The sequence below is a fragment of the Ceratotherium simum genome, chromosome 18 (genome assembly GCF_057802395.1).
Source record: "Ceratotherium simum simum isolate JZ-2026a chromosome 18, ASM5780239v1, whole genome shotgun sequence".
NCBI classification, from domain to species: Eukaryota; Metazoa; Chordata; class Mammalia; order Perissodactyla; family Rhinocerotidae; genus Ceratotherium; species Ceratotherium simum.
Genome location: NC_141917.1, coordinates 57,553,566 through 57,571,891, shown reverse-complemented (window position 1 = coordinate 57,571,891; position 18,326 = coordinate 57,553,566). Strand labels below are relative to the sequence as shown.

At 53.2% G+C, this 18,326-nt stretch overlaps 1 protein-coding gene across 9 annotated transcripts in view; it reads left to right on the top strand.

The window, feature by feature from the left end:
* The window catches only part of MYO9B (myosin IXB), an 87,774-nt gene that overhangs the window by 8,121 nt on the left and 61,327 nt on the right, over positions 1 to 18,326 (top strand). For 8 of the 9 annotated variants that reach the window (XM_014781757.2, XM_087443623.1, XM_087443624.1 and 5 more), the window contains exon 2: positions 9,585 to 10,480. In XM_014781757.2, coding sequence (XP_014637243.1) covers positions 9,641 to 10,480 — 840 coding nt within the window. In that variant the 5' untranslated portion in view covers positions 9,585 to 9,640. Of the gene's footprint in view, positions 1 to 9,584; positions 10,481 to 18,326 lie in introns of those variants that run through there. The other variant, XM_087443626.1, reaches the window with a different exon arrangement.

Here is an 18,326-nt window from a genome sequence, read left to right as displayed (position 1 = left end):
GTAGTACTTCCCCATTCCCCCAGTAGTGACGACCAAAAATGGTGGACCAAAAATGTCTCCAGCCATGGCCAAGTGTCCCCGGGGTGAGGCAGAATGCCCCTGGGTAAGAACCACTGCTCTCACACACAGCCTGGACTTTTCCTTTCCAAAGCACTGTCGCTGTCACAAACACCTTTCTGTTCGTGGGCTGGGTTGTCATCGAGTTCCCTGAAGGTCAGACGCCTCCATGTTCCCAATCTCCTGTGCCTGGCACCAGCCCTACTCAGGGTGGGCACTGGAGAAACGTTTGTTGACTGGGAGGTTGTTGAAAGAAGGCAGCCTCAGGGGGGACAGAGTACAGAGGGGACAGAGGACATAGCCGCAGATCTCAGGGAGAGGGATTGGCCTGGAGGGCAGATGAATGGAACGTGAGGCCCCAGCACATGCCTGGAGGAGGGGCTTTCTTCAGGGCTCAGACCTGTTGGGCCAGACTGGAAGGCCTGGGGGGACGGCTTAGGGAAGAAGGGGACAGCCATGAGAGGGTGTTTGGGATGGGCTTCTCCGGGGTGTTCAAATAAAGCAGAAGAAAGGCGGTAGCCCTTGCTGATCACGGCCTCGCTCAGAGCGTCCAGCATTTTCTGCACTGCACACCTGAACTCGTGTCCTGGGACTGCTATAAACTGGTACCACAACCTGAGTGGCTTGAACAACAGAAATTTATTCTCTCAGTTCTGGAGGCCAGAAGTCCAAAATCAAGACGTCCGCAGGGTCTTGGCTCCCCGTAAAGGCTCAAGGATGGGAGGGATCCTTGGCCTCTTCCAGCTTCTGGGGCGCCAGGCTTTCCATGGCTTGTGGCTGCCTCATCCCAATCTAAACCCTCAGTTGCCCTCCAGCTCTGAGCTGCCAAGGCTGAGAAATGCATGTCTTTTGTAGCTGTTTCTCAGCCTGTCCATCTTGCCGATAACTTCATGTGATCATTTCCTCCACTTTCTAAGGGCTCCAGGAAACGTGCGTGGAAAGTGGAAGCGCGCTGAGTTCTAAACAGCGCTTCCTGAATGGTCCTGCTGTGATGCCAGCCTTCTTGCAGCTCAAGAATGATTTCATCCCATAAACATGTGGCTTCAAATTAGAGCCTTATGTAAACCAAGTGGTTAAGCTACACTTTCTGAAGGCCCCATGCGCCTTATTTTCCAGTAAATTCCGAATCGTTCGCTGAGCTGATAGGCAGAACCTTGCTTTTCGTGCATGGGCCTTGGCCAGGCCTTGAGAGCAGCTCCTTCACATTTGTCCACTCACTCCTAGGGCCTAATTTTTGGTTGCCACCCCATCTTCCCTGCACCTCCTTTCTCCAAGAGCACGAGAGAAAGGCCCCAAATTGAGGTGCAGGTCTTCTCAGCATGCGGAGCTTGTGCCAGTGTGGCCTTTGCAAAACCTTTTAAGTTTTCACGGTTCAGGTTTTTCAGCAGGAATTCTTTTTATCATGCACATAAGGTTTGCCATTAACGTTGCGTAGATTCACGGTGTTGTGCAGCCGTCACCTCTATCTCGTTCTGGAACATTCCCATCACCCCAGAAGGAAACCCCATCACTCCCAGTCACTCCCATCCCCCTCCCCCAGCCCTGGGCACCCACTAATCTGCTTTCTGTCTCTATGGATTTGCCTGTTCTGGACATTTCATATACATGAAATCATACAGTATGTGGGCTTTTGTGTCTGGCTTCTTTCACTCAGCCTGATGTTTTCTTGGCTCATCTGTGTTGTAGCGTGTGTCAGGGCTTCATTCCTTTTTATGGCTGAATAATATTTTACTATATGGATGGACCACATTTTGTTTATCCTTCATCCATCGATGGACATTTCATTTCCACCTTTTGGCTCTTTCCACGGGGAATTTTGTATTCTACCAGTTTGATGTCCGTTTGGTGCTGAGGGTGTAGTGCTCCCATGAGTTCTGGGTAGACAGAGCCTGTCCATTTGGGGAGGGGCGTTGCTTTCTGTTCACAGGGCGTGCACTTCAGAAAGCCTCAGTTGGAGGGCAGAATGGGCATGTTAACTTCAGGATACTTGGAGAAGCAGTTTGGGTCAAGGACAGACACGCAGGTTTTCAGGACCTGCTGCCTGCAGCACACGGCTGCAGCCTGCAGCTGCCACTTGGCTGAGCTGTCCCCACAGGAGACCTGCTGCCCCCAGTTCCTCAGCCCCGGACCTGCTTCCTTGCATCCAGACACAGTCCAGGGCTTCTTGGGGCACAGGTTTCACATCCATTTGTTACCAGGACCTTAAGTCACAGAGTGACTGACTTCCAGCTCTTGGGCTCTGTTAAGACTCAATGAGGAAGCTGTGCTTGGAAGCCAGAGGAAACAGCCTAGCCCCTCCAAGAGAGATGTCACTGTTTAAGAACGTCCCCTGAAGCTGTGACAGTCAAAACAGCATGGCACCATTCAGGCATCAACAGCCCAGAGGCAGACCTGCATGTGTAAAATAACTTAATATTGGACATTTAACAAACAAAGGAGGCTCCCGGCGAGGGGAGAGAAGGACTCTTGAATAAAAGGTGTTGAAACAGTTCCCTCACTCCAGAGACCATCCGGGTCCTCACTGCACCTCCCATGGTTCTGAGTTGACTAATGTCCCCTAAATTCACATCCACCCAGAACCTCAGAACGTGCCCTTGGTTGGAAATAAGGTCTTTGCAGATGAATTAAAGATCTCAAGATGAGCTCATCCTGGATCCAATAACTGATGTCTTTATAAGAAGAGGAGAGGACACGGAGACAGAGAAGGACCCTATGTGACGATGGAGGCAGAGATGGAGTGATGCAGCCACAAGCCAAGGAAGGCCAAGGGGTGCTGGCAGCCGCCAGAAGCCAGGAGAGGCCAGGGACAGATTCTCTCTCAGAGCCTCCAGAGGAACCAGCCCTGCCCACACCTTGATTTTGGGCTTTTCTGGAACTGTGTGGCAATAAATTTCTGTTGTTTTAAGCTACCTCGTTTGCTACAGCAGCCTTAGGAAACTCATACAGCCTCCAAAATAATTTCCAGATAGATAAGGGCTTAAATGTAAAGAATAAATCTGGGGAGGGAGAGGAATGCAAACAGAAAGTGTAGTTTCATGTTAATCAGATCTGGGAGATGAATGGGTGGTTAGACATCATAAAAGAAATGACCCACAGGTCTGATTGCCTGGAAAAGGTAATATTTGTATCAAAAAACACCGTACACAAAAGTAAATTCGTATGAATTAGTTTCGTCAAACCTGACAAAGCATTGATACCATTCCTATATAGAGAGCTCCTCCAAAACAATAATCTGAATAGTCATGGTTCAATAGGAAAAAATGGGCAACAGACATGAACAACTTACAGAAACATAGTTGCTCAATATGCATAAGTTTTTTCTTTTAATTTGTTCTAGTTTCTGGTTTATTTTAATTAGAGACTCTTCTGAGTTTGCAGGGCAAGTAATATGCATAATTTTTTAAAAACCCAGCCTGACAGTCTAAGAAATGTAAGTGATAAGATGTTCTTTTGTGCCCACTGATGGTCATGGATTGAGAAAAATATTAATACCCGGTGCCGGTGAGGATGCTGTGAGGTAGGCACTCTCATTCTGCTCCAGGCAGACCTCTCACTTGAGTGGGCTTCTTCGGAATGGATTGGGGTCTCTTGCAGCAAGGATGGTTTTGGCCCAGGCAGAGGGAATCCAATCAGCCCAGTGTTGTAGGTGAAGTGATGCCACCTGTGGAATGAGGGGACACTGCATCTGAGAGGGTGCACCCTGAGATTTTGCATCGGGAGCAGAGCTGCCCGGGAGCTGGCGGAGAGGTCGAGGGCAAGGACAGCCCCAGGAGGAGGCAGCAGGGTGGGCGGGCCCCAGTCTGAGGTACGGATGAGAAAGGGGAGGGCAGGGTACCTGAGGCTGCGTGGGTGGATGGCCAGCTGCAAGGCTAGTGTTGAAGGCCTGGTCAGTGGCTCACAGGGAGGCAGCCCAGGCTGAGGGAACCAGATGCCCTACTGTGGCCCGGGGGCTTTGCACCGCTTCTTCCTGATGCGAGGTCTGGCCTGCGAGCCTGGGCCTGGCTGGGTAGGGAGTGACCAGAGGGTGTCCAGGGAGCTCGTATGGGGCATGAGGGCTGGCTGTGCTGTATCGGGCCTGATGGCCAGGCCTCTGAAGGCTGGCCATGGGGTGCCCCCGAGGGTCTTTGTGCTGGGATACCCACACCTGGACCGATGCTTCTAGGGGCTCCCTTGCAGCAGCTCAGAGGATGGAGGCAGGGGGTCCACAGGGGCCCCTCCTGACTGGCTGGTGAGAAGCAAGGGCGGTTCTGGGGACACAGTGACTGCAGACAGGATGTGGTCAGTGGGAGGAGCAGAGAACAAGCCCCCTGGGTGTTTGGGGGCAGGGCAGGGAGAGGTGGCCCTGCTGGGCTGGAGGTGGGGCTGGTGTCCCTGGAGGCCCCTGAGGGGGTGCAGCAGAGTGGACGGGCCCCAGGGGCGGGGCCTGGGGAGCAGGGCAGGAGGGATCCCTGCACAGGAGCAGGTTCAGGTGATGCCGCTATCCCCAGGGCTGCAGAGCAAGTGAGCAGGACTAAGAGAGGCCGCTGGCCAGCAAATGTGACTGGCGGGAGCTTGGCAGCATCTTTGGGGGGTGGAGAGTGGTTTCTACTGCGTAGGGGCACAGTGGACTGAGGGGCAGGTGGGTGCAGGCAAGGCTGGCTCCAGGCTGGAAGCGAGGAGGGAACCCAGCTCTCCCCTGGGCTGGAGAGGATCTGTTAGTGTCTCTGATTTTAAGGCACGCAGCTGTTTCAGTGGGAGGGTACTTCCCCAGACGAACCAGAAAGGAAGAGGGGAAAGAGCCGTTCTGGGAGGCAAGTGTGGACTACCTGGGGAGAAGGGCCAGGTGAGGCTGGCCGGGCAGGGAGGCCTCACAGACAGGTCAGGGCAAAGGAATTTCCCAGGATGCAGGGTGGTGGGCCTGTATGGGCTGCGAAGGCTGGAGGGGCAGCTGCTGCAGGGCAGGGCTGGTGGGCCCTGTGGGGACTCCTGCAAGTGGCCCCAGCAGGTTTCTACCCTGCCCCGCCCCTTCTCTTTGGCCATCCCCCTCCCCGAAGCCCTGGCAGTCAGCAGTGGCCTTGAGCAAGCCTTATCTACTTCCTCCTGGCCTAGGGATGGGGCGTGCATCACTGGTCCTATGACTGCACCCATGGCCCCCCAGTCTCTGATCGTGGGGTCTCCTTCTGCTCCCCCCACCAAGGGGCCTAGAGCTGCAAACATCCCCCCTGGGGCTCCAAGGGCGCCTGATGATCGGCTGGGCCTGGAGGGCATGGGGTGGCACAGTGTGCTGCTGGCTATGTGGCCTGCAGTCCATCCGAGCGTCAGCTGACCCTCATCAGGGCAGGTGGCAGAGGCCTTGGGAGCAGGAGCAAGATCTCATCGTTGGGCTCTGATGACGTCTCTCTAGGTCGGTGTCTGCTGGGAGGAGAATGCAGGCGCATCCCGTGTGACCTTTCCAGCGCCCCCATCCTGGCAGCTTGGGCATGAGCCAGTCCAGAGCCCTCGGCCTTGAGCTGGATGGTGCCTCTGGAAGTCATGGTGCACATCCACCATGGCTCCACGAGTGCAGGTCACAGAAGGGGCCAGCTCTGCCAGAAGCCCTGGCTCTGTGGATGTGCGTGTGTATGTATATATGTGTGTTCATATGAAGGTGCTGTGTGTGCTCATGTGTCCAGGTTTGTGTGTACTTTCATGTGTGTGGCATGTGTGTGAGCGTCTATTCTCTGTGTGTGTGCATGTGGGTTTTATGTGGTTGTATTCCTATGAAGCTATGTTCATGCACGTGTCCATGTTTGTGTGTATGCTTTTTCTGTGTGCACCTGAGCATGCATGTGTGTGCGCATGAGTGTGTTCATATGAGTGTGTATTCATGCATGTGTCTTCGTGCCTGCACATGGTGTGTGCTCACACATCCATGTGTGGTGTGTGCTTGTGAGCGTGCATGTGTGTGGCTGTGATGAAGGCGCATATCTACGGTTTGGGCTCCTGCCTCTCTCACGGGGCTTGGAAACACATGGACTATCCACCTTCCGGGGCCTTATGGTGCTACCCGTAAATATTCTGTGATTAGCTTTTGTCTTGTCGGGGGGTGGCCAGGCAGGCAGCACCACATGGTACCTCTGAACACCTGTTACGCTCACAGCTTCCCCACTGTTTCCTTGCTGTGGCATCTAAGAAATTCAGTGACTAGGCTTAAGGCTTGGACATTTTGAAAAGAGAGCGAGAAGTTTTAAAAAGATGCACTCCTGGGGCACTGGGTCCTTTCATATTCCACATGATTTTTTTAAAACAGCTTTATTAGGTGTAATTGGTGCTCTCTACATTGTAGTTATTTTCTGTGAGACCACCACCACCACCAAGATGGTGAACCCATTTATCGCCTGAAAGGTCTCCCCAGGCTCCTTTGTCATCCCACCCTGTCCCCCTCCCTCAGACAGCCACTGATCAGCTTTCTGTCTCTATAGAATGGTTTGCATTTTCTAGAATTATATATACGTGGAATCATGCAGTATGTACTATTTTTAAAACTTTATTGAGGTGAAATTCACATAACATAAAATTCACCACTTTAAAGTGAACAGTTAGTGGCATTTAGTACATTCACAATGTTATGCAATTGTCACCTCTATCTAGTTCCAGAACATTTCCATCTCCCCAAAGGAAACCCTGTCCCCGTGAGCTGTCGCTCCCCATCGCCCTGCCCCAGACCCTGGCACCCACTAATCTGCTTTCTGTCCCTATGAATTTGCCTGTTCTGGACATTTCATATACGTGGGATCACACACTGTGTGGCCTTTTGTGTCTGACTTCTCTCACTCAGCATGATGTTTCCAAGGTTCATGCACGTTGTGGCATGTGTCTGAGCTTCATTCCTTTTCATGGCTGAATAATATTCCGCTGTGTGCATAGACCACATTCTGTTTATCCATTCATCAGCTGATGGATGCTACTTGGGTTATTTTCACCTTTTGGCAATTGTGACTAGTGCTGCTGTGAACATGCGTGTACAAGGATTGTTTGTTTCCAGTTCTTTTGGTTCGATACCTAGGAGCAGAATTGCTGGGTCTGTATGTCCTCTTTTTCATCTGGCTTCTTCACTCAGCACATATGTTCTGAGATTGTTTTGAGTTGTTCCGTGCTGTTCTGAGGATCAGAGGTTGGTCCCTTCTCGTGGCTGTGTGGTGTTCCTTTGTGCGGCCAGTTGGTTCATTTGTGCACCACCAGTTGATGCACATTTGGGTTGTTTCCAGTTTGGGGCTCTTAGAAACAGTGCTGCAAATGACGTTCATGTACAGTCTCAGTACGGACGCCTGCTTCATTTCTCTTGAGTAATGCCAAGAGTGGACCTGCTGGGTCACATGCTAGGCACATAGTTAACTTCTAAAGAAATTGCCGAAGTGTCTCTAAAGTGGAGGAGCCACACACCTTCACACAGCGTTTCTGCAGGGCGCTGTGCCCGCCTGAATGAAGGCACTTAGTACTGTTCATATCCATTCGTATGCTGATGCCATGTAAGCGAATCAATCCAGGAAATGTTCAGGGTTGCACACGAAGATGTGTGTCCAAGAAATTGGAAACCAAATGCCCAGTGGTAGCAGAAGGATCATATACCTCATGATTTCTCTGTGTACAGTGGCGTCCCAGGAAGCCATTAAAAATCAGATTTCAAAGTATATTTCATAACACAGAGAAACATTCACGTAGACCAGTATATCCCGTAAAGAACAATCCAACTTCTATTAAAATATATGTAACATCTATTAAACTGGAAGGAAATAAACGAAATTACTTAATAATTTGGGGGAAAGTTTAAGAAATTAAATATTCCCATCCCCTCAACCTTCCTACCTGTTGCTACTGCATACTGCTGTGTGAACCATTGTAGGGGCTTCATACTGTATAGTCGTGTCCTGCCACGCACGCATGCACACACCACCCCCCTAACACTGCTGTGGGACTCCGTTTCCCAGAGCCCAGATCATGTCTGCCTCTGTGGCCCCTAACGCTCATAGTGCTGAGTCATGCTTCTGTCTAGGGCAGAGGTTGGCAGACCTTTTCTGTAAAGGGCTGGAAAATAAATACGTTCAGCTTTCCAGACCTTCAGGCTGCTGTCTCCCTCACAACTATGCAGTTCTGCTGCTGTAACAAAAGCAGCCATAGACAGTATGTAAATGAACAGACCATTTTGTGAATGAACAAGGTGTTATTTACAAAAACAAAGGGTGGGCCTGCCACACCCTCATCCTTCCTTTGCCTTCCTGTTGAACAAACTCTTCTTCATCTTTCAGAACCCCTCTTAGATGTTGCTGCTCCCCTAAAGCCTTCTCTGGCTCTTGGGGATAATATTTTCTCATGCACGGTGATGCACTCTCACGTTTGTTTGCATATCAGCTTCTCCTGCCAGGCTTCGAGCCAAGGTCTGTTTCATCTGTGTATCCTTGGCCACTCTTGGGTAGCACGTAGTGAGCTGGCATGTGGCCCACACTGCATTTATGCCTCTTGCTCCAAGACACAAAATGAGTTGTTGCCAGCATTGGCTGCATTTTCTCTTTTTCCCGCAACATCTTCGGTAGTAATTGCCATTTTTTTAAATAAAAACATTTTCTGTTGGAGTCATTTTAGATTTACAGAAAAGTTGCAAAGACCATACAGAGAGTCTTCTAAGCTCCTCACCCAGCTTCCCTGAATGTGAACGTCTTACATTCTCAGGGCGCATCTGTCACAACTAAGAAACTGACATGGGTACACTGTTATTAATGACCTCCTGACATTATTCAAATGTCCCAGTGCTTCCACGTGTGTCCTCTCTCTGCTCGAGCACCCCATCCTTACAGGGAACCCCATTGCGTTCAGTCGTCACGTCTCCCCAGTCTCCTCTGGTCTGGGACGGCTCCTCTGTCTTTCCTGTTGCTTGTGACCTTGGCAGTCTTGGGGAGGCCTGGCCAGGCATCCTGCAGGATGCCCCCGACCTGGGTCTCTCTGATGGTCTTGTCATGATTAGAATAGGGTTTGGGGTTTTAGAGGCAAAGGTACTCTGAGCACTTCCCTCGAGCGAGTCTTTGAGGGCTCTGCCTGACTTCATCCTCCTCTGTGGGGTTTCAGGGACCTTAGGTTTAGCAGCAGGTTTGGTCTTGCTCGTCCCCATACACCTCGCACTGCCCCTTGTGTGTGGGAGGAGGGGCATAACCAAGGCTCGTGGGGCTTCATTCCTTGGGGAGCTGCCAGGGGAGATGTTATTCAAGAGGAGAGGCCGGGAAGGACACGGGCTGGGAAAGACTTAGCTGAGACATGGTCGTGGCCATTGGCCTTGAGGATTGAGACGCTGACTCTGGGTGGGGGACAGGCTGGGGTGGAGTGAACTCCAGGGGAAGGGTTTGATCTTGGGGGTTCTGGTGATGTCACTCTGCTAGAGCCACAGTCCTTGGGTCCAAAGGTCATGTTTAAGGCCAGACAGAGGCTCTTCTGCCCCTCTGGCTTTTCAGGAGAACCCCATCAGGCGTCGGTGTGTCCCACCACCACTCCCCCCAACTGTGCCACCACCTCCCTTCCAGGTCCAGGACGTGCACCCCGAGCCCGGGAGGCATGCTGAGGCCGGGTGGCTGGCAGGATGAGTGTGAACGAGGCGGGCAGCTCTGGCTGCCGGGGGCAGGCGGCCTACCACCTGCACATCTACCCGCAGCTGGCCACCAGCGAGAGCCAGGCCTCCTGCCGCGTGACCGCCACCAAGGACAGCACCACATCCGACGTCATCCAGGATGCCGTTGCCAGCCTGCGGCTGGACAGCTCCAAGCGCTACGTGCTGGTGGAGGTCAAGGAGACAGGCGGGGAGGAGTGGGTGCTGGACGCCAACGACTCACCCGTGCACCGCGTGCTGCTGTGGCCACGGAAGGCGCAGGACGAGCACCCGCAGGAGGACGGCTACTACTTCCTGCTGCAGGAGCGCGATGCGGACGGGACCATCAAGTACGTGCACATGCAGCTGGTGGCCCAGGCCACAGCCACCCGGCGCCTGGTGGAGCGCGGCCTCCTGCCCCGGCAGCAGGCGGACTTTGATGACCTGTGCAACCTCCCCGAGCTGACGGAGGCCAACCTCCTGAAGAACCTCAAGCACCGCTTCCTGCAGCAGAAGATCTACACGTACGCGGGGAGCATCCTCGTGGCCGTCAACCCCTTCAAGTTCCTCCCCATCTACAACCCCAAGTACGTGAAGATGTATGAGAACCAGCAGCTGGGCAAGCTGGAGCCACACGTGTTTGCGCTGGCCGACGTGGCCTACTATGCCATGCTCCGGAAGCACGTCAATCAGTGCATCGTGATCTCTGGTGAGAGTGGGTCTGGGAAGACGCAGAGCACCAACTTCCTGATTCACTGCCTCACTGCACTGAGCCAGAAGGGCTACGCCAGCGGCGTCGAGAGGACCATCCTGGGCGCCGGCCCTGTGCTGGAGGTGAGCGGGGCAGGTCAGGGGAGGGGCCCTCTGCATGAGTCTTATTGTTCAGGTCCAGCGGGGGGACTGCCATTGAGAAGATAGTTTGTTACATGCATGGTTTTCCAGAAACAGGAGGCTCTGTGAGCCATGCAGGGCCACACGGGGAGGCACCAGGGTTGGTTGGGAGGCAGTGGGAGCAGGGGAAAACTTGGATGGGGGTCTGTTATGGTTTTAAGGATCAGGCGAGGCAGGGCAAACAGGCTGAGGACTGACTAGTTTGAATAATTTCAGAGCTCTGGGGCATGGGGGCTACCCTGGTTTTCTGGTTCTTGGCCCTGGAGTGATCAGGGCAGGAGGGTAGTGGCCCTGAGTGAAAGCCCCATAACAGGTGGTGGGGGTTGGGATCTGGAGGGATTGGTTTACACGTGGCAGGCATGCACATAGGAGAGTCCCTTGCCCTCTGGAGGAATTGGCTAGCACTGGGAGGAGCAGTGCCTCCAGGGTCAGCCAGGCTCCAGTGTCAAAGCCCTAGAATATAAAAAATAAAAAAACCTGATTAATACACTCTTGACGTCTACTTCAGGTCACAGAAAAAAAAGGATGGTGTGATCAAACTGAACAGTTCATGGTAGGGTGTTTTTGGGGGCTGGCAGGGTGGAAGGAAGCCAGCAAGGTGTAGTGCAGCACTGGGCCAGGGGACAGTGAGGCAAGGGGAGGGGCCCCAAGGTGGTCGTCGTTCGGAGGGGGCCACCTGGCAGTGCCGTGGGGGCAGCGGGGGTGGTAACGCCCTCCATCCAGTGTCCCCGTTGGCCATACCCCACAGAAGCCATCGATGGATCGCTGTGGTTGAGCCTTCTGGAAGTAGGGCCAGCGCAAGTAACCATGCAGCGTCCCTTGCTCTCGGGGTTTTAGGACAAGACACATCCATGTCTCAGAACATAGCATAACCGGTGTCATCTGGTGAGGGCTGGGGCAGCACATGGGCTCAGGGGTCTGCACCTCCAGGGTTGGGGTCTAGGACTCTGCTTTCTTTTCTTTTTTTCTTAATTTAATAAGATGTTATAATGCAGTATATTATGCACTCATCCGTGGGGGATATGTTCCAAGACCCCCAGTGGATGCTTGAAACCACGGATAGTACTGAACGCTATATAGACTGCTTTTTCCTATATGTACACACCTATGATAAAGTTTAGTTCATAAATTAGGCACAGTAAGAGTAACAACAATAACTATTAATAAAATAGCAATTAGAACAATATACTTTAATAAAAGCGGTGTGAATGTGGTCTCTCTCTCAAAATATCCTGTTGTGCTGTCCTCCTCCTTCCCCTTGTGCTGATGTGAGGTGATGCGGTGCCTGTGTGATGAGGTGGGGGGAGGCGGATGACGTGGGCACTGTGACAGCTGATGTGAGGTGACGTGGTGCCTGTGTGATGAGGTGTGAGGAGGCAGATGACATGGGCACTGTGACAGCTGATGTGAGGTGACACGGTGCCTGTGTGATGAGGTGGGGGGAGGCGGATGACGTGGGCACTGTGACAGCTGATGTGAGGTGACGTGGTGCCTGTGTGATGAGGTGTGAGGAGGCAGATGACATGGGCACTGTGACAGCTGATGTGAGGTGACGTGGTGCCTGTGTGATGAGGTGTGAGGAGGCAGATGACATGGGCACTGTGACATAGTGTTATTTTCAGACTGTGGGTAACTGAAACCACAGAAATCGAAACTTCAGTTAAGAGGGGACTACTGTAATTAAATAATTTTAAACGATAAATTTTAGTTTAATAATCTTAAATAATTAAATATTCTTTCATTAATAATATAAATTATTATATTTCTTAGAGTAGTTTTAGTTTACAGAAATATTGAACAGGTGGTACAGGGAGTTCCCATACACTCCCTCCCCCCACACACACGCCCAGTTTTCCCCCTTTTTAGCATCCTGCCTTGGTGTGCTACAGTTGTTACATTGACAAGACAGTGTTGACACGTCATGATTAACTCAAGTCCACCATTTCCGTGGGGTTCCACTCTGGGTGTTGTGCTTCTGTGGGTCTGGATGGATGCTCAGTATCCCATAGGCACCATTACAGCATCACCCCGCCCTAAAGCTCCCCTGTGCTCCGTGTCATCCTCCCTCCCTCCCCTCACTCATGGCAACCCCTGTCTCTCCACTGTCTCCATAGCTCTGCCTTTTCTAGGATGTCCTATAGCTGGAATCGTCCTGTCTCCAGCCTTTTCAGACAGGCTTCTTGCACTCAGCAGTATGCATTTCAGGTTCTTCCGTGTCTTTTCATGGGCTGAGAGCTCATTTCTTCACATTGCTGAGTAGCACCCCACCGTCTGGATGTGCCGCAGTCTGTCCATCCACAGGACCCCAGACCCTCCCTCCACAGAGTTGTGGGGGAGCAGGGGTCCTGCCCACCCTCAGGCATTGACCTTGGGCTTCTTGCTGATCACTCCAAGCTAAGGGCCTAATGCAGCTGCCTTGGAGGGCTGCCATGCGAATTCACAGAAATCACATCTAGGCTGTGCCTGCTGAATGCATTTCAATTCCTCTTCTTCTCTGATATCATCGGCAAGAAATTAACTGGGGCTGTACAGCGTGGCCCTGTGCCAACACGTGTAGCCTATTTCTGTCTTCTGTATACCTAATACAAAGATCAATCGTCATTTGTTGTGCAGACGTTTTAAAAAACTACTGAGTAATCCGGCCACAGAGTGTGCATTTTTCTTTTTAATGTTGTGTATCCTACGTGTTCCCTTCTATTCTGATCACCCGTCTGTTCTGTAAATATTCCACGAGCACATGTTATGTGTGCCAGGCGCCATTCTAGGCGCTGGGTTATGCAGTGGCCAAAATCAACGCAAAGGCCTGCCCACGAGGAGCTGTCCGCCAGTGACAAGGAGGCAGGCAGCAAAATAAACAACAGGCCTTGTGTGCAAGCTGAGAGCCTATGAGAACAGCAGGCAGGCTGGAGGAGAAAGGGGGAGGGAGCAGGAGACAAAAAGATGATGCTTAGCTGGGCCTGGAAGGAGGTGGGGTGAGCCATGCAGCGGCTGGACAGAGGGCGTGGCCAGTGCAAAGGCCATAAGGCTGGATGGTGCCTGGCTTGTTGGAGGGAAGGCAGGGGCCCTGGAGGGCATGGGAAGGGGCTGGAGCGAGTGAGTGAGGGGCACAGCGGGAGGCAGTGGGGGGACAGGGAGGTGACAGGTGGATCATTCAGGACCTTGGGACACCAGGAGGGCCCTGTGTGACATGGGAGCTATGGAGGGTGTCCCAGGTTTGACATGGCTCTATCCCAGCTCTGGAACACAGCCACTGTGAAGCCACCAATGACCCCACTGTCATCCCAGTAATGGCCAGGGGCCATGACAGGCGGTCTAGACCAAAGTGTTCATGCCCAGCACCACAGTCCCAGAGAAAACGTTGCAGGTGGCCGATGATGTTAGAAATTATGCGAATGAGAGGGCAGACCTGGCGTTTACCGAGTGACAAGTTTTGCCACGTGGGCCGTTCACCCCCGCAAGGACCCTGGCAGGTGGGTGGGTATGCCAGGGCTTGGTGAGGATTTTGAGCCCTGGAGTCTCACAATACAGCGTGGTTTCCTTTTCTAGCTGAAGACCATCCAGGGCTCCTGGATGAGGTTCCTGGGGTGGCCGTAACAAATTATCACAAACTAGGGGCCTTAAAACAGCGGAAATTTATTCTTTCCCAGTTCTGGAGGCCAGATGTCTAAAATAAGGTGTAGGCGGGGCCACATTCCCTCCGGAGGTTCTTGGGGAGGATCCTTCGTGGCGTTTTCTGGCTTCTAGGGGCTCCAGGTCTTCCTGGGGATCTGGCCCCATCACCCAGTCCCTGCCTCTGGCATCACATGGCCTTCTCTTCTTACAAAGACACCAGTCTTTGGATTTAGGGCCCACTCTAATCCAGGATGACCTCATCCTAACTAATCACGTCAGCAAAGACCCCATTTCCACATAAGGCCCCGTCCACAGGTTCTAGGGCTCAGGATGTGGGCGTGTCTTTTGGGGAGACACAAGCGAGCCCATAGCAGCCCCCACCGAGTGACAGCTGGCGATATCTGCTGCCTTCTTCCCCGACAGCTCCCCCAGCTCAGCAGCCGTCCCGGGGGCCCATAATTCCTCCTGCCAGCCCCTGTGCTCCTCCCCTGCAGTTGCCCCAAGGGATTCTACCACATTCTTCTATGGCTGTTAGTCACCCTCTGAGGTGGGTGTCTGCACCCCGTGAGTCAGATGCCTCTGACCTCGCCCAGCTGCTGCCCTCGAGCCTCCTCGGCAGCAGGAGCCAGCAAGGCTGAGTTTCCCCAGCAGTTAGGAGGGCGGTGCCCACACCAACTTCCAGAACAGGCTTGAGCCAGATCCACGGCACAGCCATAAACGTGCTTCCTGGGGCGGCTGTTTGGAAAGGGAGAAGATAGTTTTAGTTTGGAGCTTGGCTTCTGTGCCAGAGCACTGCCAACATCTGGGGCCCGGTCATTTCTGGGGGGTGCCGTCCTGTGCACTGTAGGGTATTCAGCAGCACGCCTGGCCCCCACCCACCAGATGCCAACAGCACCCCCTCCCCCCAGCTGTGGCAACCGAAAATGTCCCCAGACATCACCAAGTGTCTCCTGGGGGCAGAATCTCCCCTGGGTGAGAACAGCTGCCTTAGAGTCACAGCTTGTGATCCCATGAGACCCAGTCACCGTTTCTTTCAGGTGCTGACGCATTAGAAATTGTCTACAAGTCAGTCCCAGACATTCCGAGCTAAGCCGCGAGTCCCTTCCTAATAACAGGAATAATTAGTTATCATGCCTTTGAGCCCACTGGGTGTCAGGCTTCAGGGGCCTCGGTTTTACTCCGTCATCTCTCTGAGCCCTCACAAGAGCTCTGCGTAGGAAACAGAGCCCCAGAGAAGTGCACTAAGTGTGCAAGTGTCCTGGCTGCCGTCACAAAGTACCACCAACCAGGGGGCCTTAAAACAACAGCAGTTTCTTCTCTCTCAGTTCTGGAGGCCAGAAGTCCGAAATCAAAGTGTGAGCAAGGTTGGCACCTTCTGGAGGCTCAGAGAGAATCCACCCCAGGCCTCTCTTCCAGCTTCTAGTGGCCGCCGGCAACCCTTTAGTGTTCCCTTGCTTGCAGCCACATCACTCCCATCTTTGCCTCTGTTGCTACACGGCCTTCTCTCTGTCTGTTTCTGTATCTCTAATCTCCTGTCTTTTATAAGGACACTGTCATTGGATTCAGGGCCCACCCTAAATCCAGGAGGGTCTCACCTCGAGATCCTTACCTTAATTATATCTGCAAAGACCCTATTTCCAAATAAGATCCCATTCACAGGTTCTGGGGATCAGGATCTGGACATATCTTTTGGGAGACACAAATCAGCACAAGTCTGGGTTCCCCGGGCAGCCACGGCTGGACCAGGGTTGGACTCAGCCTGAGCATGAGCCTGAGTTCCCGGTACCTCTCTGCATCTCCATGGAAGATTTCCTCTCTCAACTTGGTTCAGCACAGCACTTGCAGTGTTTGGGACTTTTTCTCAGCTCCCCAAAAGGAGAAGTTGAGTTGTTTTGAGGTTTGGGTGTCACTGGGTGCCCCCCCACCCCAGGCGTAAGTTGCAGCCTCGCTGTGCAATTCTGACCAGAAAACAGGAAGGAGGCCCTGTGGAAAGCCGGTTCCAATCAGCTGATCCGCCCGCCTGCAGCAGTTAACTGTTACTGTCACCGTTTTCACACGGTCTCGCTCCACCGTGCTCAGCCACGCTGCAGCCTGCCCTCTGAACCGCCCCCAGAAACACGACATTTGTGTAGGGCTGTTGTCTTAGCTCGGGAGCACTGAAGGTGTAGAAGGCAGGCTCACCAGGGCAGTGAGCGGCTGGGGGTCTTCCTGTCTTCACACGGAGGTCCGTTGCCCATCCCAGGCACCCTCGGAGAACCTGGTGATTCTACATGCAGCAGCCCACGGGCCGCAAAGTGCTCCCGGAACGTGCTCCTCTCCCGTGGCCCGCAGACCTCAGCATCAGGGCTAAGGGCAGGGGGCTGAGGCCAGCATTCTTTTTGTCTTTCCTGAACTGTAGCAGATGTCCCTGGCATTGCTGATGCATACGAGGTCTTAATTTCAAAAGCAGAAATGAAAGAAGGATCCTTATTGTCTGGGCCGTTTTCCCAAGCAGCCAGAGGCTGCTGTGTGCTGGGGTTTGGGGGCTTTCGTGTGGCCACCGTGGCCTGGCCCACGCAGAGAGAGGAGGCTGAGAGATGATGATGCCCTGAGCTGCCTGGCACACCCACAAGAGGCTGGTGACCCGGGACAGCAAGATGTGGGACAGAGGGAGTCCTGGAGCTCACTGCTGTCACCGACCTGCCTCTGAGGGTCCCAAAGGAGCCTATCCTGGGACTGGGGTCTGTGCCAACCTCAGTCCTGAGCACCAGCCCCCCTTAGGGCCCCACAGACTCAGTCTCATGTGACTCCAGACTGCCCCCAGCCCCCCTCCACCTGCCGAGCTGCTAGGTCTGTTCCCTCTACCCTCCATCAGCACTGGGCCTGTCTGCTTGGGCAGGTCACCCAGAACCGCATGTAGTCATCCACCTTGACTTTGCCCAGGACATATCCTTCTCTCCCACAGGGCACTAATGGGCCAACCTCTGCCCAGCATTGGGGGTACATAGGCGAAGCTGCTCAGCCAGGGTGACAGAGATGGAAGTTTCCAGAACCAGAGATGTGCCTCTGCAGTTAGAGATTCTGTTTAAGATCTTTACTGAGATACAATTCTCCCATTTCAAGTCAACAATTCAGTGTTTTTTTAGCACATTCACAATGTTGTGCACCCATCACCTCTATCTAGTTCCAAAACAATTCTGTGACACCAAAAGGAAACCCCGACCCTATTAGCAGTGACTCCCCATCCCCCTCCCCCAGCCCCTGGCAGCCACTAATCTGCTTTCTGTCTCTATGGATTTGCGTGTTCTGGACATTTCATATATATGGAATCATACAAGACGTGGCCTTTTGCATCTGGCTTCTTTGACTCAGCATGGTGTTTTCAAGGTTCATCCCCATTGTAGTGTGTGTCAGAGCTTCATTCCGGGGCTGGCCCGGTGACACAAGCGGTTAAGTGTGCACTCTCTGCTGCGGCGGCCCGGGGTTCGCCGGTTCGGATCCTGGGCGTGCGCCGACGCACTGCTTGGCAAGCCATGCTGTGGCGGAGTCCTGTATAAAGTGGAGGACGAAGGGCATGGATGTTAGCCCAGGGCCAGTCTTCCTCAGCAAAAAAAGAGGAGGATTGGCAGATGTTAGCACAGGGCTGATCTCCTCACAAAAAAAAAAAAAAAGAGCTTCATTCCTTCTTATGGCTGAGTAATATTCCATCCTGTGGATAAGATTATGTTCTGTCTTTCACCAGTTGTCTCATAGCTTCTGTACTCTGTATGGCTGAGTCTGCAGTTGGGTTTTCTCCTGGGCCCCAGCCAGGTCAGTGCTCCCCTATCAGTGGCCTACCCCAGATCAATGACGGGAGGGTGGAGGGTGCTGGGCACATGTGGAAATGATCCCACCGGGTACTCTTGGGGTTGACTGAGCCAAGCCTGGTGGGACGGCAAAGCCATGGCCAACAGCCTGGTCTGGATGTGCAGGCCCTCCTGGGCGTACCGAGGACTGGCTGGGGGCAGGTAGACACACCTAGGTCCATCTCTCTGTCAGCGTCACCCATCTGCGTGTGCCCTGCCACACCTGCTGAGAGGCTGGCGGCCAGAGGGAAGCTGGCGTTCAGGAGCAGTGGGTAGTAAACACACCAGGCAGGCCTCCCGGGGCCTCGGGAAGCAGACGGGAGCTTTTACACGGGCCATCCGGGCTCCCTGAG